This window comes from Ursus arctos, unplaced genomic scaffold, assembly GCF_023065955.2.
Source record: "Ursus arctos isolate Adak ecotype North America unplaced genomic scaffold, UrsArc2.0 scaffold_2, whole genome shotgun sequence".
Taxonomy (NCBI): domain Eukaryota; kingdom Metazoa; phylum Chordata; class Mammalia; order Carnivora; family Ursidae; genus Ursus; species Ursus arctos.
Window position 1 is genome coordinate 19,621,950 of NW_026622874.1, and position 21,072 is coordinate 19,643,021.

At 42.7% G+C, this 21,072-nt stretch overlaps 1 protein-coding gene across 1 annotated transcript in view; it reads left to right on the top strand.

The window, feature by feature from the left end:
• The first annotated feature begins 11,397 nt into the window (after window positions 1-11,397).
• Window positions 11,398-21,072, top strand: part of TDRD5 (tudor domain containing 5) — a 100,097-nt gene continuing 90,422 nt past the window's right edge. Inside the window, exons 1-3 of the mRNA XM_057315572.1 lie at window positions 11,398-11,629; window positions 12,381-12,788; window positions 14,958-15,154. Coding sequence (XP_057171555.1) covers window positions 11,398-11,629; window positions 12,381-12,788; window positions 14,958-15,154 — 837 coding nt within the window. The remainder of the gene's footprint in view (window positions 11,630-12,380; window positions 12,789-14,957; window positions 15,155-21,072) is intronic.

Genomic DNA, 21,072 nt, shown 5'->3' on the forward strand with positions numbered 1-21,072 from the left:
TTCCTGCCTAGAGCACAACATTGGGAAAAATTCAGTAGCTGCGTTTGGCCCATAGAGGGAAAATTATCACGATTACTTAATATTCGCTCAAATTAACAGTTATGATTAAACACAGTTATCATCCTGTAAAGATTTCCCTGTTCAGAAAAGCATGAAACTGATTGTAGCATTTATTATTTTTTTCTCAGCCTTTGATTCTCTTGTGAATTAATTTGATCTGGGGTTCTAAGTATACATTCCTAAAATAAACTTGCACCTCAATTTTTACTCCAAGAATTAGCCAAATGATGATCTCAAAACTGCACCCTGTCCGCTAATAAGATAGAGGGATTTCTTTTTTTTTTCTTTTTTTTTTTTTTAAGATTTTATTTATTTATTTGACAGAGATAGAGACAGCCAGCGAGAGAGGGAACACAAGCAGGGGGAGTGGGAGAGGAAGAAGCAGGCTCATAGTGGAGGAGCCTGACGCGGGGCTCAATCCCATAACGCCGGGAGCCCCATAACGCCGGGATCACGCCCTGAGCTGAAGGCAGACGCTTAACCGCTGCGCCACCCAGGTGCCCCAAAGGTAGAGGGATTTCTTGCAGGAGAAAAACTGATGAGGAAAAGGTCCTACTTGGCATTGGAGTGCGTGTTGGGTGCTTCTTCTCAATCTCCTTTGCTGTGGGACCAGGGATAAGTTACATAATCTGCTTCATTTTCTGTATCCACACATAGCAGTAATACAAGCGCCTGCTTATAACACAAGGCTGTCGGGATTATGGATGGCAATGATGATATCTGAGAAAATTCAATGGAAAAAAGGTCAGCCCAGCATTTCTGAAAGGTGGAGGGGCTGGGGAGTGCTGAGATAGCAGAATGAGTCCCTAGCTGGCTGTACATACAATGAGGTTGCTGTTTTCTTTTTAGATTCCTTTTTAATTGAAAGTATTGCTCATCCCTTTGTTGAAAGTACATGTACACATTTTTGTACTCTTACTACTTTACTCCTTGTTTGGATGTCACGAGACTGGCATCTGTGAGGGAGTTACTAGGTAGGGAGGACCAATTACAGTTGTTGACTTTTGAGTTTGTTTCCAAGACAAAAGGTCATAGGTGGTTTCAAGGCTTTCTAAATTAAAATTATTTCTATTTAGTGTTTTGAAATTTTATATCCATATGGATAAATGGAAGGAATATTGACGTGTGAATTATTTAACGGAAAATCTGTAATTCGTCGTCACTAAAGTTGCAAATCTTATCATTTTAGAGCTGGAAGAAACTACAGGGACTTAATGTGACTTTCTCAATTTGTAGATGTCAGAGAGGCCAAGCAAGACGGCACAGAAAAGTGGTGCTGCTGGGAGCTGGCCGTGGGCTTTGGCTGTGGGCATGGCCAGGGTGCGGGAGCTATTTCTCAGGTAGAGAAGCAACAGAATTTGGTGACCACATGGGTTAATGAGGGAGGTGGTGAGGAGACAGAACATGAGGAAGGTGGCTATTTTGACCTTTATTGGCCCAGCAGTTGGTCATAATTGTAGGCGTCTGCCAGACCCACTCCCCTAACTATACTGATGTTGCGCATCTATGTTCCCACCTTCTCTGCCCGGAAATGCAGTTGTTGGCTTGTTAGGCACAGTGGTGAGATAAGACTGACTTGACTTTTCTCTCATTAATTCACTTCAAAGATACTTAGGGAGCACCTGCTATGTGTTTAGCCCTGCTTACCTCTGAGGACGTAAAGGTGAGGTATGGTGCCTGCCCTTGAGGAGTTGATAGTCTAACAGGGAGAAACAGATGTGTAATCAGGTGCGATAAAGTGAAACTCTCAGTTTCAATGACCAAAAATGTCTCCAGACATTGCCAGGTGTCCAACAGGGACAAAATTGCTTCCGGTTGGGTACCACTGATCTGTATGGCACCGTGAGGACACGGAGGAGGGGGTAATTCTATTTGTGTGGAGTCAGAGGAGACCTAGTTTGAGCCACCTCCAGAGATGGGTAGGTGATCCTCAGGTGGGCTTCAAGAACTGAGACTTCCACCAGGGGGCCAGTACAGGAGGTAGGACTTCATATGTGTCGGGTCGTTGAGAAATTGGCAAAAGAGGAGACCAGAGAAGTAGGTGGCCCAAGAAATGTAAAGCCTTTTATACCATATAAGAGAATTTGGATTTTATGTTATAGGCAAAAGACACTATCAAAGCTTTATAAGCAAGGAATAATATGGCCAGATTGGCAATTTTGAAAAGTGACTTTGTAGACAGGATCGAAGGTGAATCGAAGTGGGCAGAGGATGGGGGTAGAGAGACTGGTGAGGAGACTCTGTCAATAATCCCGGTGAGGGGGGGTATGAGTTATGTTTCGATGGAAATGTGATGACTCCCAGTACTGTCTGGTCCAAGTGACGGGGTGAGTGGGGCTGACGTCCCACTGAGGGGATACAAGGGAAGAACGAGCTTTTCTTTAAAGGTAGGTAGGCACAGTAAGTTCAGTGTCAGACATATGGAGCTAGCAGTGTCCATAATATATGTCTGAAAGTGCACAGTAGGCACTCGGATGTTTAGAGCTGAAGCTCAGGACAGATGGTGACCAAGACCCTCACCTTTCACCACTGCTGACTGGGGCAGGAGCCTCCTCTGCTGGGTCCTCAAGACACATGAGCGTAGACTCTCCTACCAATGTGCTCTATTGCTGGCTTGAGCTTTGGGCCCTAACCCCTAACTGGTCTTCTACCTTGGCCAGTTGAGTTAGATGCTTTGTAGGCATTAAGGGCCCTCTTGGCTCTTTCCTTTAGGACTTAAAAAGCTGATCAGGGAAGAAAAAAAAAAAAAAGTCAGATGGCCTGATCCTAGGCCCCGTGTCCTTAGGTTTTGACACTATAGTCAAGAGCAGAGCTGACCTCAGCTAACCACTCCATACTTCCTTTACCTCAGCCCTATCCTACTGCCTACCAGGCCTTTCTGGGATAAGGCTATTCCTTGATTGTATGTAATCTTCCCTATCAAATCAGGAGGTTTTCCTGATTGCCAAGTGGGAGGGAAGACAGAGAACCACTGAAAGAAAACGTAGCACGTGGAAAAGTGATCTCGAGCAACTTTGGCTCCATTAGACTTTAATTTAGAATTTGTTCCCATCACAAACGATTCATTTCCTATTTCTGGTGGCTTGTGTGACCCTGAGGATGCTATTTTTTTGGGGGGGTATTTTTTTGCTTGTTTCTTAGTAGACCTTATTTTTTTTCATTTTTAGATGATTTTTTAAATTAATGTATAATGTATTAATTGTTTCAGGGGTACAGGTCTGTGATTCATTAGTCCCACTCACTACACAGTGCTCACCACAACACACACCAACATCCTTCACCTAGCCATCCCATTCCTCCCACCCCCCTCCACTCCAGCAACCCTCAGTTTGTTTCCTAAGACTAAGAGTCTCTTATGGTTTGTCCCCCTCTTGGGTTTCGTCTTGTTTCATTTTTTCCTGTCTTCCTCTATGATCCTCTGCCTTGTTTCTCACATTCCACGTATCAGTGAGATCATATGATAATTGTCTTTGTCTGATTGACTTATTTCACTTAGCATAATATCCTCTAGTTCCATCCATGTCATTGCAAATGGCAAAATTTCACTTTTTTGATGGCTGCGTAATATTCCATTGTATATGTATACCACATCTTCTTTATCCATTCATCTGTTGATGGACATCTGGGTTCTCTCCATAGTTTGGCTATTGTGGACATTGCTGCTATAAACATTAGTGTGCAGGTGCCCCATCAAATCACTACATTTGTATCTTTGGGGTAAATACCAAGTAGTGCAATTAGCTGGGTTGTAGGGTAGCTCTATTTTCAACTTTTTGAGGACCCTCCATACTGTTTTCCAGAGTGGCTGCACCAGCTTGCATTCCCACCAACAGCATAGGAGGGGTCCCCTTTCTCCACATCCTCGCCAACATCTGTCGTTGCCTGACTTGTTAATTTTAGCCGTTCTGACTGGTGTGAGGTGGTATCTCATTGTGGTTTTGATTTGTATTTTCCTGATGCCACATGTATTTCACATATCTGTTGGCCGTTTGGATGTCTTCTTTGCAGAAATGTCTGTTCATGTCTTCTGCCCATTTCTTGATTGGATTATTTGTTCCTTGGGTGATTGAGTTTGATAAGTTCTTTATAGATTTTTGAATACTAGTCCTTTATCTGATATGTCATTTGCAAATATCTTCTCCCATTCTGTAGGTTGTCTTTTGGTTTTGTTGACTGTTTCCTTTGCTGTGCAAAAGCTTTTTATCTTGATGAAGTTCCAATAGTTCATTTTTGCCCTTGTTTCCCTTGCCTTTGGAGACCTGTCTAGCCAGAGTTGCTGTGGCCGAGGTCGAAGAGGTTGCTGCCTGTGTTCTCCTGCCTGACAGGATTTTGATGGATTCCTGTCTCACATTGAGGTCTTTCATCCATTTTGAGTCTATTTTTGTGTGTGGTGTAAGGAAATGGTCCAGTTCCATTCTTCTGCATGTGGCTGTCCAATTTTCCCAACCCCATTTGTTGAAGAGACTGTCTTTGTTCCATTGGATATTCTTTCCTGCTTTGTCAAAGATAAGTTGACCATAGAGTGGAAGGCCCATTTCTGGGTTCTCTATTCTGTTCCATTGATCTATGTATCTGTTTTTGTGCCATACTGTCTTGATGATTAGAGGATGCTATTTTGTATGTTACCTGTTTCAGTGTTGGGTTATGGAAGGGATGGAGGGAGGAGGAAGAGAGAGAAAGGGATGGAGGCTGAGAGAGATATCGAGATCCTAGAGCAGTGTTTCCAAACTTTGCCCATTATGCAAACATAGAAAATGATAGTATTTGATTAGCATACTGGGGCAAATGAAAGGATTTGAGGGTATCTATAAATGGCTTGGTGATAAAATTATATCTTTGATATATAAGCACAGTAAAAATAAAATGCAAAGTATTTGGGATTCAATATCAGGAAATTTGTATACTAATAAAAATATTTTCAATTTTAAACTAGAATCTTGAAATGGGTGAAGGGGATCAAAAGTTACAAACTTCCAGTCATAAAATAAATAAATAATGGAAATGTTTAGTACAGCATGGTGACTTTAGTTAATAGTACTGTATTGCATAAGGGAGTAGATTTTTTTAAAAAAGGATTTTACTTACCTATTTGAGAGAGAGAGAGAATGTGCAAGCACGGGGAACGGCAAAGGGAAAGGGAGAAACAGGGAGCCTGATGCAGGGCTAGATCCCAGGACCCTGGGATCATAACCTGAGCCAAAGGTAGATGCTTAACCAACTGAGCCACCCAGGTGACCCAAGAGAGTAGATCCTGAAGGTCCTCATTACAAGAAAAATATTTTTTAAAACTATATATGGCGATGGATGTTAACTATTAAGACTTATTGTGGTGCTCATTTGTAATATATACAGGTATCAAATCCTTATGCTGTGTGCCTGGAACCAACATATTATATGTCAATTATATCTCAATAAAAAAAATTAAAGTACACTTTATTTGTGAAAAAGATTTATTTATTTATTTATTTATTTATTTTTGGGGGGAGAGGGGCAGAGGGAGAGAATCTCAAGCAGACTCCCTGCTGAGCACCAAGCCCCATGTGGGCTCCATCTCATGACCCATGAGATCACGACTTGAGCCAACACCAAGAGTTAGCCGCTTAATCAACTGAGCAGCCCAGAAAGCCGATGTTTACAGAATTTTAAGTTTTTATGTATGTATTTATTTTCCAGTTTTGAGGTATAATTGACAAAAACTATATATGTTTAAGGTATACAACTCAGTAATTCAATACACATTGTGAAATGCTTAAAAAGTTTTTAAAGCTATTTTTACAACCATTTGAAAATTTACCCACGTTAAATAATCAAATATCTTTTCTTTTATCAACGAATGTCATTTTGACATTTCTTGTGATGATGCAAATGTATATCAAATCCAGTCACACTCTTCCGTAAGGAATATTTCAGAATAATGACGAAACTTTTAAGGAGTAGCAGGCGCAGCCCGCGCGGAGGCTGCCGGAAGTGCGGGGGGAGGGCCCCGCAGAGCCACGCCCCCCGCCCGGGCCGCCCTTCCTGCCGCGCAGACTCTTTGCGTCCTGGTCGGGACCTTCGACCCGCAGCCGCAGAGGCAACCCTGAGGCAGTAGATCCTTCCGCGCCCAGCATCTCCAGCCGATCAGTGAGTGTCGAATGGCCCTTACGTTAATACTGGGTGCCTGTGGGCATTGCGGCTGACCCCACTTGGTTGCCTCTGAAAAATCTGAGTGGAGGCTATTTTAGGGTGTCGGGCTCCCAGCACCTGCTCTCCCCTCAGCCCTGAAGCTGCCCGGGTGGGCTGGGAAGATCAGTATTAGACTTCACACCTGTGATGTATCCGTGGCACATGCGGTGGGAAACTGCTCTAGAGTGTAGGTTCTCACTTTAGCATGCATCAGAATCACCTGGAGGGCTTATTAATACACTGCTGGACTCTCCGGCGCTGCCCCGCCACCGTTTCTGATTCAGCAGGCCAGGGCTGAGGCCTGAGAATTGGCATAGCTAAGTTTTCAGGTTATGCTGGTGCTTTGGAATCACACCGTGAGAACCATTGTCATAGAGGTTAAAGAAAAGTGTTTTCTAAATACTCCCCTTAAAGCAGCCCCTTCTCACTCCTTTACTTTGGTTTATTTTTCTTAAGAGCAATTATCATTACTTGACGTTATAGATTTGTCTGCTTTTGCTTGTCTTTGGTTCAGGAGAACAGGCACTTTGTTTTCCTCACTCTTTCAGTCCCATCTTCTAGAACAGTGCCTGCAACTTAGTAGGAGCTAGAAGATATCTGTTGCTTAAACGAACATGGTTTTTTGGAAGGCAGCAGCCAAAGCTGAAACAATGAGAGTGAAAAAGGTCACTCAGGAAGAGGGGGAACAGTAAAAAGGAAAAGGGTCAAGGACAGACCCTGCGGTACATGGGCATTTAATATCAGAAATAGGAAATAGAGCAGAAAGCTGGGAGCCAAGCCTGGTGCAGCAGCATAGAAACCCACTGAGGAGAGATTTTCACAAAAGGTGGGGACATCAAGAGTAAACATCAGAGATCATCTAAGATGAAAAGACTGGAAAGTCCTTAAGATTTGTCAATTACAAGATTTGTCGTTGATGATTTTGGTAAAAGTAACTTAAGCTGTGCAGAGTAGCAGGCTCCTTGCTTAGTGAGTGGTGGATAAAAAGTGGGGAAAAAATGTGTAGACTGTTTATTCAAGGATTTGGCCACACAGGAATGGTTATAGAGGTGTGCAGGTCAAAAGAGAGTGTGTGTTTCTGTCTCCCATTCCCTGTGTCTGTGTCGTGTAAGATAAAAAGGATTAGAGCATAATTTTATGTTCTAGGAAAGGGGTCTGTAAGGAGATGTTGAATATACAGGACTGGAAAATTATAGCCAAAGGTCACGGTCCTAGAGGAGTTGCGGGGATAGACTCGAGAGTGGGATGGATGGTGAGACCAGGAGGAAAGATGAGAGTGGGACTGGTGTAGAGGCCTGGGTTGGAAGTTGAGGAGGTCTGTACATGAAAGCCTCCATTGTCTCTGGGAGTCCAAGCAAAGTCATTTTCTAGTGGTGAGGCAGGAACGGGTAAAAAGTGTAGGAGGGATGGCAAAGATTGGAGGAATTGCTGTGGGAACTAGAATTGAACAGTGGCATCAAATGGTCCCAAATCAAGCATAATGTTAAAAAAACCTTTGGGAGGCAGGAATGCTATATTGGTTCTATCATGAGCTTTAACTCACCCACTCCTTCTCTGTTTATCTACAGATCCTCTCATTCCTGTCATGAGGCACATATTAAAGCTGCAGAACCTTAAAAAAACACAATAACTCTTTACTGGTTATTTTCTAAGGCAGCAACGCTGTAGGAGCAGCTGCAATTGAAACACACTCCCAGATGCAAGCAGGGCTGGGAGGAGGCCAGCTGGAGCCAGCTAATTAGCAGAATCAACTCTGATCATCATAATAGGCAGCAGGGTGGAAAACACGTTGGTCTAACTCACAGAGCTCTCCGGTTGGGCTTAATTAATGGCAGGATCCCAAGGAATGAACTCAACAAATAACCCACTAAGTCTTTTTGGTTTGTGTAACAACAAAAACAAACCAACGAAACACAGTTCAAAGTCTGGGGAACAGAGGCGTCTCATGAGAGACGTGGCTTGTCACCCTCTTCCCAGAACTAAATCAGATCCCAGACCCAGAAACCTGTTGAATGTAGCCCAGATATTCTTAAGGATGCTGCTGAAACGCTGGCCCTAAGCCCTGCAAACCTTTGTCCCAGCGTTCCCCCAAAGGCGTTGTGATCCTTTTAGGATAACTGCTCCGAAGAAAAGGAAGTACCTGCATTTTTCAGTGACTATCACTTACTAATTCTAAACTAACACTAATTTCTGGGACCCCACATGTCACTGTTTGCCATCCACATTCTGAGCTTACAGGGGTTAGGTGATACATGCGTTGAATTCTGGCCCACGTTCACTTTGGAGAGGGCTGGTGGGACTGTGAGCCCATCCTGTGGTTATGTACGCTCTTTGCCAAGTGAAGAGCTGGAACAGGAATCCCAGTAATAGACAGAATTCCTGCACTGGCACAGTCACTCATTGAGCAAGGGCTATTCTGGTAGGAAATGCCGTGCCAGGGCCAAAATAATACATCAAAAGCATGACCACATACCAGGAGACTTGGAGAGGTCAGTGTCACCATCAAAGGTGTGAAGGATGCCGGTGTGACTATTCCCACCTCATTCCCATTCACTTCCCAGGTTAGCCACCACAAAAGACAGTGTGTTATTGGAAACCCAAGCAAGTGAGGACTCCAGTTGCAGCTATTCTTCCAATGGGGTCTCCTTACCCAAGTACCTCAAACAGCCCCTGACACTTGGTTTGCAGTTACTGATCTGGGATTTAGCTCCAGAATATCTTTTTAAACATCTCCTTTTTCATATTATGCACCAGTACCTTTCAGATTCAGTCATAAGTTTTATGTTCTTATTGCCTACCCCTCTTTGTTCTATCTTTGTTCATGTCTGTGTACCAGTTTCTTCACTTTAAAGTGGGGATGATAATTGTCTCTGAATAACTGGGAAAAAATTAGATAATCTCTGTAAGAGCATCAAGTCAGTGCTCAATATGTGTGAGCTGTTGTGTCATAATTGGGGATGAGAATCTGGGATACTGTTTTTTCAATTCATTGTTCATTTTGCAGGAGTCATTCTCAAGTTACTTAGTGAGAGATAAACTTTCTGAATCCTACATGTCTGACAACGTCTTTTCTTTTCCTGCACATAATGCTGATTTGGCTGGGTAAAGAATTCCAGTTTCAGCTTTGAAGATATTGCTCCATTGAGAAATCCAATGGCAATCTAATTTTCATTGCTTTATAGGTAACCTCTTTCTATATAAAAACTCCCTTTCTCCTAGGCTTTGTCTAGGATGGCATCTTTTTTCATTAGTTGTTCTAAGGACTCAGTGGGCCCTTTTAATCTGAAAATGTGTTTTTCGTCACATCTGGGACATTTTCCTTCTTTTTAAACTCCCAAACCTCACCACCATTCTTTGTTACTTTTATAACATTTGTCATGCAGATGTTGGAATGTCTGGATCCATTTTTCACGTCTCATCATTTTCCTTTTTGTTGCCTTGTCCATTCTGCCATAAACCCATAAATCTTTTCTCTGACCTCTCAATATACCTGGCTCATTGATGGAGCATTTTGTTCCTAGAAGCTTTTTTGGATTTTACATGTCATGGAATTTTAGATGGAAAATAAAGTACAGGTGTGCGCACAGGTTTTCTTCTTAATTCAAATTTGTTTTGGTTTGTCGTGTTCCTTTAATTAGACTGTATATTTTGAGGTCTGTATACCGTGCCTCTCTATTCTGTACCTCTTAAACTGTTTTCTGGTTTTCAAGGACTTTAGAAAATTGGCCCGTTCTACCTATCCAGTAAACACATCCCCAGGTTACGTTCTTTTAGTTTCCCAGTTCGTTTGTCTCCAGTGGCACCTGGAAGGGGCTTCACACTCAAGCAGCTCCCCGCGCCCCACCCGCTCTCTTCCGGGAGCCCAAGTTGCATTGGCTCTGCAGTGATTCCCCCCCAAGCTTCAGGATCGCCTGTAATTTTACCCCGACAGCGTTAGGCTTGCTGAATCAGAATCTCTGCGGATCAGACCAGGGTACCCTCCCCAGCCCCCAACTTCAATAAGCTCCACAGGTGATTCTGAGGCACACCCAACGTCAGAACCTCAAGGCCCCCTCCCCCTCCCGCCTGCGCATCCCTAGGGCGGGACGGCCCCTTGTCCTCGCCCCTGCCGGGCCAGGGAGGTGGTCGGACCGCAGCCCCACTTCGCGTCTCCCAGCCGCGACGGAGGAGGTGGGCGCCGGCGATCCGCCGAGGGAGCCCACGCTGCCCGAGAGCCTGGCCTGGCGGCTCCGCGCTGGCCGGCCCCCAGCCCCGACCCCCGAGCGGCCGGCCCCGCCCAACCGTCCCACCCGCCCCACCCGCCGCGCGCCCTCGGGGTTGGAACGCGAGCCCTTAGCCCGCCGCCCGCTCTGGGCACTGGTGCGCGGGCGCCTTGGCGCGGCTTCTCCGGGCGGGAGAACCCCTTCGACTGTCCCGACCCGCAACGGCAGCGCCCGCGCCCTGGGCGACACGGGTGAGGGCGGCGCTCCACCTGCCTGCCTCCTGCGGGCCTTCCACCCCGCGGCGTGGGCAGGCCTCGGGGTCGCGGGAAGGAGTGCTCCCCACACCGCCTGTCGGGGGAGAGACGTTGGGGGCGGGGAGGGGACCCCTTGGCTCGGGCCAGAAGGAGGTCGTTGACTTGGGGACGACGAAGCGGGCGGCCTCCCCGTCGGTGTGGGCCGGAGCAGGTATGCCGGGGCGAGGTCTTCGCGTGGAGCCCTCTCCGAGCTCGGCGGCAGGCCGGAAGGCAGTATTGCGTTTGCCTCCTTCCCCGGCCTTTTCCCAGCGTCGACGAGGGTGCTGTCTGATGCGAAGTCTGCGGTGTAGACTAAGACCCCAAACAAGCCCTTGTTAATGCTTCAGCAGAAAAAACGAGCCAGGAACGTGGGACTTCGCATACGTTAGCCAGGGGTAGTGATTTCTCCAGAGGCGTGCAGGTTAATCAACACAGGTTGAGATTTAGAGCTTCAACTGTGTGAGGGCTTTGCGAAATGCAGAGTTTCAGAGAACCCTCACGCTTTTGCTTCTGCTTTCTCACCTTTGGAACTCGCTTCTTGGTTGTTTATGTTCCACTACTGATCCTTTTGAACCACTACTGATCCTTTTGAAACACCCCTACCGCGCCCCTCCCCCCCAACTTGGGTTTGTCTTTTTTCACAACCCATGTTTCTACCTTAAATCTGGTAGGGTGCAATGTCTGAACAAGAGCGTGTACAGGAATGCCTGAGGAAAGAAATAAGGTCACTTCTCATTTCCACCAAAGATGGTTTGACCCCACAGCAGTTGGAAAAGGAGTACCTTTTGATGGTTGGCAGCCATTTGCCACTCCGAATCCTTGGCTATCGGTCAACTATGGAGCTGGTGTTGGACATGCCTGATGTTGTCACTGTCTGCCCCTATGGGGATGGTACTGTAATACTGAAAGGTAAGCTTAGGGTTTAAGATCTATAAACTAAGCAATCATTATTACTTGGTAAGGAATTATTCTAGCAAATAAATAGGGGGTGGGGATTAAGGAGTGCCCTCCTGATGAGCACCAGGTGATGCGTGGAAGTATTGAATCACTGTATTGTACCCCTGAAACTAATAGAACACTGTAGCTTTAACTAGAATTAAAATGAAAACTTACAAGGAATTATTATAGTACTTATCCTGCATCCCAGGGAGGGGATTTTAATATTTTGAGGGGGAGAGGGTTCACGGTTACCTTTGAGGTTGTGGGAAGAGTGAAAGCTTTAGCAAAATCAAGAAATCTTTCCCCAGAAAAAGGTGCATTCACAAAAACGACATTTCGCATGTGGTTTCAGATTATTGCACCTTAAATTGGGAGAAGCATAACAATGGGACTTTTAAATTATGAACTCATGTTTTAAATTTCATGAAACACAAACATTGCAGGGAAATTTGTTCATCTTGAGAGTTTCAGATATTTCAACAGTCAGCAGTAATGCTAAGTACTGGGAGTTATCTTTCTGTCTTCATCCTCTGGTAGAGGAGCTAACAAGTTGTCATCTGTAAAATACAAGAAATGGAGGAACCAAACGTTCACATTTATTATGTTACCTAGATACACAGCTCCTTGGAGAGTTAAAAATTGTCTATATAACCACAGATGCAAAGGATAAAGAAAGGGGTTAAGTTTTCACCTAAATATTTCTTTTTTCACACCTCCTTAGCCATTCCAGATGAATCCACCAAAGGAATAGCAAGTTTAGTTGCAAAACAGAGGAGCAGCCATAAGGTTCGAAACTCCGTGCAGAAGGGAAGGGCCAGTGTTTGCTCTGGGCCAAGCTCCCGTCGGCGAGTACCTTACCGAGGAAGGCTGCCCCCCATTCTTCCAGCTGTTGTGAAGAGTGAGTTGAAAGACCTTTTGGCGTTATCTCCTGTTCTCCTTTCTGATTTTGAGAAGGCATTCGTCAGACGATTTGGACGTTCATTCCAGTATGTGCAGTATGGATTCTTCTCTATGTTTGAAGTGCTTAATGCTGCTTCGGATGTCATTTCTGTGGAGCAAACCAGAGCAGGTTCTTTGTTGATGCTGAAGAAGAGCGTATCAGAGGAAAAGCAGAGAGGATGGCCAGCAGGTAAGCATGCTAGCATTAGTCACTGTGCTGTGGGTGAGCAGAATTGGAGCAGTCATGGCAGCCATGGATGTATGTAATGTCTCAGCTGCCTGAGTTTGTTGAAGTTGCATCCTGGCACTCCCACTTGCTGGCTGAGTGATCTCGAGCAAGTTACTTAGAACGTCTAAGCCTTAGTTTCCTCCTCTCTAGAATAGCAATAATAATACTTAACTCTTGGAGTTGTGCTGAGGATTAAATGAGATGAGCTCTGAAAAGTGCCTGGCATTTAGTACGCTTATAATAGGTGGTAGCTATTACTATAAAAACATAAGATCTGCTTTTTCTGGAACACTGTAAATGAGCATGAGGCCTATGAAGAGTTTAAAAAAGTAATACTAGTCAGTCGCATTTGCCACCTGATTTTTCTGGCACAGATCTTTGATAGCATAGCAGGCATTGCAAAATGATAACCACCTTATTTAGTGTTTTACTTTGGCTTCTCATTGCCACACCACAGAAGGGTGAATAATCCAATCTGAGAGATGAGGAAAAGGAAGCTCAGGAAAGTTAAATGACTTTTCCAAAGTCGCATTACTAGAAAAGTGTTACAGCCAGGGTTTGATATTCTGCTCTTAATACTGTTCACTGCTTTTCTTACCCAATCATTGTCCCTCTTGTTTTGTTTTTTAAGTATTTATATGTGTATTGAAGTACAGTTGACACACAATGTTCCATTAGTTTCGGGTGTACAACATAGTGATTTGACAACTTTGTACATATGCTGTGCTCACCACAGTGTAGCTACAACATTATTACAATACCCTGTATTGTATATGCTGTACCTTTCATCCCTGAATCACTGTCTCAAAGTCTCAGAAGACCAATGTAATCATTTGTATGGTACAGTACAGAATCTATACACTGAGCCTGTTTGGAGAATTTCTATGCCTATTTCAGTGATTTTTTTTCTTTTTCTCTAAAATCTGTATTTAGATTAATGTAGGTGAAACCATGAGAAAGTCCCCAGTGTAGAAACCATTACTTAAACAGTGGTAGGAAGTGTAATTGATGAAGATATCCTAGGGTGTTTACGTGCTCTGGTCAGGAAAGACTGCATGAGCCAGTGATGTTCTAGTGTAACCCCGAACCATCAACAGTATCAGTATCCTTGAGTTGCTCAAACTTAGGGAGACAGATGCATCTTGCTGAGACTTGTAGAAAGCAATTTGCCAACTTATTGAATGGGGGGAGTGATATTCTTTCCCATTGACTGGATTGTTCATGTTTCCCATCTGTGGACCCTTCTTCCTGTCAAAAGGATATATTGGAAACAATTATTGTGTGTGTGTGACCTTGATCTCATGGTAAAGGACTAGGCTATAATGAAGTCTAGTGATAATTGTTCGTGTTGTACATCAACATATATCTCTCCAGTGGTATTTCCTTCCCTACAAATCTTGAAAGAAAATAGCTTTATTCTAGAGCTTTTTATCCCCCTTCCCTGCTCCCATGCTACGAGGTGATTGTCCGTTTTGAGAAGCATAGTTTTTTTTTTTTCTTCTTGTTGAGAAGCATAGTTTTATTTTATTTTTTATTATTATTATTATTTTAATGTTTTTCTATTATGTTAGTCACCATACAGTACATCCCCGGTTTCCGATGTAAAGTTCGATGATTCATTAGTTGCGTATAACACCCAGTGCACCATGCAATATGTGCCCTCCTTACTACCCATCACCGGTCTATCCCATTCCCCCACCCCCCTCCCCTCTGAGGCCCTCAGTTTGTTTCTCATAGTCCATAGTCTCTCATGGAGAAGCATAGTTTTAAGTGGACCCCTTACTTGGAGACTTTTTGACTGCCTAAACAGGATACAGTTTTTATGTTTTTACCTATGGAAACCTGCCTCTCTGTAAGTATATTCAGGTGGCCTTAAGTGGAGTTTTTAGGTATCCCCAGCCTTTTCAGTAACACACTTAACGATCTCTTGGTTTTCTTCTATAGATGAGGAATCTCTTCCATTGTATGTAAATTTTATTTGGCAGTATAAAAACATAAGCTTGCTTTCCTTAATTGTTATTTCAAAGTTGAGGGCAGTTAGGTCACAATAGCCCCTATATATAACCACCAGAAAATAAAGTAGAAATTGTTAGTGACAACATTTCTCTGCTCTTCTTTTATTCACAAAAGGAGGTAAAATGTTTACCCAACCTTTTAGAATGAAACAACAAGGGTCGTACTCCACAGGCTCCCCAATTGCAAAGGCTCGCTTTTCGCAACCCACTTCAAACATGGAACCACCGAAGCAAATATTGAATGTGGAGAAGACTTTTAAGTCAAATGTAGTAGAGACTTCACGGTTGAATCATACTGAAAAATTAAACCAGGTAAGATAACTGATTTTGGAGATACAAATACACCACAAATGTGTTTAAATTCAGAGTTTATTACTTAGATCTGACGGAAAAGCTTAACTTTTAAAATTCAAGTCATTTCAGATTTGAGCATTTTCTATGATCGTGTTGATTATTAGCTAGTAAGAGGTGGCAATGGGAAAAAGAGTACAGTTTTATCAGTTCCTGAGGCTTCTCTGACAGATTTCCCCTGCTATTCGAAAGTAGAATGTTCCTATGAAACTTTTCTTAAGTTGAAAAGGTATAAAGCAAGGAAGCAATTACCATTAATTTATATGGAAAACATTTTGAGCATTCCCAGACCCTCAAAATAATCTCTAGTGAGCTTTTCTGATACCTTACAACACATCTTGCTAATGGTTTTCTGATACCTTAGGACACATCTTGCTAATTGATGCACAAGATAAATGGAGATAAAGCATAGTTCAGAGCTATGGTGGCTTGATGCTAAATGTAGCTCTTGGGGAAGGAGGTTGGCGGTGCCACTCCCGCTGCTAAGAGTGCACACTGTCCCTGTGACAACTCATGGCAAAACAAATGCTGGACGCTGTTTTCACTTCTGGCCTTTTTTGGTTAAAGTGAAAATCCTGTTTCGATTTCTTTGAGTTAGCAAAAACAAGAACTAACCCTAGATTCTTCATAAAAACAAAGTGGCATAGCGTGAACTTTTGAAAAGCGAGGGATACCTGTACTTTCTGCAGATGACCCTCAAATCTCTCTCTAGATCCAGCTTCTCACCAAAGTCCTAGAAGTATATTTGCAACTTTCGTCATGGATATCTTCACTCAAATGGCTGGCCTGAGCCCTACAGTGCTGGTATTTTTTTGACTATGTATACGCTGAAGAATTTTTGAACAAAAGCTGCTAGAATATAACCAAGAAAAGCCTGCTTAAATTAGCAAGATGACAATTTTTATTTTTTGCATTTTAAAAAATTAATTTTATTTTATTTAAATTCAGTGAACATATAGTGTATTATTAGTTTCAGAGGTCAGTGATTCATCAGTTGTACATAACAACCAGTGTTCATTATATCATGTGCCCTCCTTAATGTCCATCACCCAGTTACCCATTCCCCCCCGCACTCACCTCCCCTCCAGCAACCCTCAGTTTGTCTCTTATGGTTTGTCTCCCTCTCTGGTTTCATTTTGTTTCATTTTTCCCGCCCTTCCTCTATGCTCCTCTGTTTTGTTTCTCAAATTCCACATATCAGTGAGATGATATGATAATTGTTTTTCTCTGACTTATTTCACTTAACATAATACCCTCTAGTTCCATCCACGTCATTGCAAATGGCAAGATTTCTAATTTTTGGTGGCTGAGTAGCATTCCATTGTATATATATACCACATCTTTATCCATTTACCTGTTGATGGACATCTGGCCTCTTTCCGTAGTTTGGCTATTGTGGACAATGCTGCTGTAAACATTGGGATGCAGGTGCCCCATCGCATCACTACATTTGTATCTTTGGGGTAAATACCAAGTAGTGCAATTGCTGGGTTGTAGGGTAGCTCTATTTTCAACTTTTTGAGGACCCTCCATACTGTTTTCCAGAGTGGCTGCACCAGCTTGCATTCCCACCAACAGTGTAGGAGGGTTCCCTTTCTCCGCATCCTCGCCAACATCTGTCATTGCCTGACTTGTTAATTTTAGCCATTCTGACTGTGATGTGGTGTGAGGTGGTATCTCATTGTGGTTTTGATTTGTATTTCCTTGATGCCAAGTAATGTCTAGCATTTTTTCATGTGTCTGTTGGCCATTTGTATGTCTTCTTTGCAGAAATGCCCATTTTTTAACTGGATTACTTATTTTTGGGTATTGAGTTTGGTAAGTTCTTTATAGATTTTGGATACTAGCCTTTCATCTGATAAAACATTTGCAAATATCTTCTCCCATTCTGTAGGTTGTCTTTTGGTTTTGTTTGACTGTTTCCTTTGCTGTGCAAAAGCTTTTTATCTTGATGAAGTTCCAATAGTTCATTTTTGCCCTTGTTTCCCTTGCCTTTGGAGACCTGTCTAGCCAGAAGTTGCTGTGGCCGAGGTCGAAGAGGTTGCTGCCTGTGTTCTCCTGCCTGACAGGATTTTGATGGATTCCTGTCTCACATTGAGGTCTTTCATCCATTTTGAGTCTATTTTTGTGTATGGTGTAAGGAAATGGTCCAGTTCCATTTTTCTGCATGTGGCTGTCCAATTTTCCCAACCCCATTTGTTGAAGAGATTGTCTTTGTTCCATTGGATATTCTTCCCTGCTTTGTCGAAGATGGGTTGACCATAGAGTTGAGGGTCTATTTCTGAGTTCTCTGTTCTGTTCCATTGATCTGTGTGTCTGTTTTTGTGCCAGTACCATACTATCTTGATGGTTATAGCTTTGTAATAGAGCTTGAAGTCCAGAATTGTGATGCCACCAGCTTCGATTTTCTTTTTCAACATTCCTTTGGCTATTTGGGGTCTTTTCTGGCTCCATACAAATTGTAGCATTGTTTGTTCCAGTTCTGTGAAAAAAGTTGATGGTATTTTGATAGGGGTTACATTGAATGTATAGATTGCTCTAGGTACTATAGACATTTTAACAATATTTATTTTTCCATTCCATGAGGATGGAATGTTTTTCCATTTCTTTGTGCCTTCCTCAATTTCTTTCTTTTTTTTATGATTTTTTTATTATATTATGTTAGTCACCATACAGTACATCCCCAGTTTCCAATGTAAAGCTCGATCATTCATTAGTTGCGTATAACACCCAGTGCACCATGCAATACGTGCCCTCCTTACTACCCATCACCAGTCTGTCCCATTCCCCCACCCCCCTCCCCTCTGAGGCCCTCAGTTTGTTTCTCATAGTCCATAGTCTCTCATGTTTCATTCCCCCTTCTGATTACCCCCCCTTTCTTTATCCCTTTCTTCCCCTACCGATCTTCCTAGTTCTTATGTTCCATAGATGAGAGAGATCATATGATAGTTGTCTTTCTCTGCTTGACTTATTTCACTTAGCATTATCTCCTCCAGTGCCGTCCATGTTGCAGCAAATGTTGAGAACTCGTTCTTTCTGATAGCTGAGTAATATTCCATTGTATATATGGACCACAACTTCTTAATCCAGTCATCTGTTGAAGGGCATCTCGGCTCCTTCCACGATTTAGCTATTGTGGACATTGCTGCTATGAACATTGGGGTGCACATGGCCCTTCTCTTCACTACGTCTGTATCTTTGGGGTAAATACCCAGTAGTGCAATGGCTGGATCATAGGGTAGCTCAATTTTTAACTTTTTAAGGGACCTCCACACTGTTTTCCAGAGTGGCTGTACCAACTTGCATTCCCACCAACAATGTAGGAGGGATCCCCTTTCTCCACAACCTCTCCAACAATTGTTGTCTCTTGCCTTGTCTATTTTTGCCGTTCTAACTGGCGTAAGGTGGTATCTCAGTGTGGTTTTGATTTGAATTTCCCTGATGGTTGATGATTTTGAACATTTTTTCATGTGTCTGTTAGCCATTTGTATGTCTTCATTGGAAAAGTGTCTGTTCATATCTTCTGCCCATTTTTTGATTTGTTTATTTGCTTCTCGTGTATTGAGTTTGAGAAGTTCTTTGTAGATCTTGGATACCAGTCCTTTATCTGTAGTGTTATTTGCAAATATATTTTCCCATTCCGTGGGCTGCCTCTTAGTTTTTTTGACTGTTTCCTTGGCTGTGCAGAAGCTTTTTATCTTGATGAAGTCCCATAAGTTCATTTTATCTTTTGTTTCTCTTGCCTTTGGGGATGTGTCATGAAAAAGGTTGCTTTAGCCGATGTCGTAGAGGTTGCTGCCTATGTTCTCCTCTAGAATTTTGGTGGATTCCTGTCTCACATCGAGGTCTTTCATCCATTTGGAGTTTATTTTTGTGTATGGTGTGAGAGAGTGGTCAAGTTTCATTCTTTTGCATTTTTCCCAGCACCATTTATTAAAGAGACTGTCTTTTTTCCACTGGATGTTTTTTCCTGCTTTGTCAAAGATTAGGTGCCCAAAGAGCCGAGGGTCCATTTCTGGGTTCTCTATTCTGTTCCATTGGTCTATGTGTCTGTTTTTGTGCCAGTACCATGCTGTCTTTGTGATCACAGCTTTGTAGTACAGCTCGAAATCCGGCATTGTGATGCCCCCAGCTTTGTTTTTCCTTTTCAACAGTTCCTTGGAGATTCGGGGCCTTTTCTGTTTCCATACAAATTTAAGGATTATTTGTTCCAGTTCTTTGAAAAATGTCCTCGGTATTTTGATCGGGATAGCATTGAAAGTGTAGATTGCTCTGGGTAGCATGGACATTTTAACTATGTTAATTCTTCCGATCTATGAACATGGAATATTTTTCCATCTTTTTATGTATTCCTCAATGTCTTTCAAGAGTGATTTATAGTTTCTAGAATATAGGTCCTTTAGGTCTCTGGTTAAGTTAATTCCAAGGTAACGTATGGTTTTTGGTGCTATTGTAAATGGGATGGATTCCCTAATTTCTCTTTCTTCGGTCTCGTTATTCGTGTATAGAAATGCAACTGATTTCTGAGTATTGATTTTGTATCCCGCCACATTACTGAATTGCTCTATAACTTCTAATAGTTTGGGAGTGGCTTCTTTTGGGTTTTCCATATAGAGTATCATGTCATCTGCGAAGAGAGACATTTTGACTTCTTCTCTGCCGATTTGGATACCTTTGATCCCTTTTTGTTGTCTGATTGCTGTTGCAAGGACTTCTAGTACTATGTTGAATAATAGTGGCGAGAGTGGGCATCCTTGTCGAGTTCCTGATCTTAAGGGAAAGGCTTCCAGCTTTTCCCCATTGAGAATAATATTTGCTGTAGGCTTTTCATAGATGGCTTTTATGAAATTGAGAAATGTACCCTCTATTCCTACACTCTGAAGGGTTTTAATCAGGAAAGATGCTGTATTTTGTCAAATGCTTTTTCTGCATCAATTGAGAGGATCATATGGTTCCTGAGTCTTTTCTTGTTGATATGATGTATCACGCTGATTGATTTGCGAATGTTGAACCACGCTTGCATCCCAGGTATGAATCCCACTTGGTCATGATGGATAATCCTTTTAATGTACTGTTGGATTCTATTAGCAAGGATCTTGTTGAGGATTTTGGCGTCCATATTCATTAGGGAAATCGGTCTGTAATTCTCCTTTTTGATGGGGTCTTTGCCTGGTTTGGGGATCAAGGTAATATTGGCCTCATAGAATGAGTTTGGTAGCTTTCCTTCTGTTTCTATTTTTTGAAATAGCTTTAGGAGAATAGGTATTATTTCTTCTTTGAATGTTTGGTAGAATTCCCCAGGAAAACTGTCCGGGCCTGGAGTTTTGTTATTTGGAAGGTTGTTTATCACTGACTCAATTTCTTCATAATTAATTGGCCTGTTTAAGAAATCAATTTCTTCCTGTTTCAGTCTTGGTAGTTTATAGGTTTCCAGGAAGGCCTCCATCTCTTCCAGATTGCTTAGTTTTTTGGCATATAGCTGTTGATAATAGTTTCTAATAATCCTTCCAATTTCATTGGTGTTGGTCATGACCTCTCCTTTTTCATTCATAATTTTAATAATTTGGGTCCTTTCTCTTTTCTCTTGGATAAGTCTTGCCAGTGGTCTGTCAATTTTATTGATTCTCTCCAAGAACCAGCTTCTAGTCCTGTTGATTTGCTCTACTGTGCTTCTGGTTTCTAATTCATTGATTTCTGCTCCCATCTTGGTCAACTGCTTCCTCGTGAGTGGATTAGGCCTGTCCCTCTGTTGCTGTTCCAGCTTCTTGAGGTGAGAATATAAAAACTGCATTTTAGATTTTTCTATTCTTTTGAGTGAGGCTTGGATGGCTATGTATTTCCCCCTTAGGACTGCCTTTGCAGTATCCCATAGGTTTTGG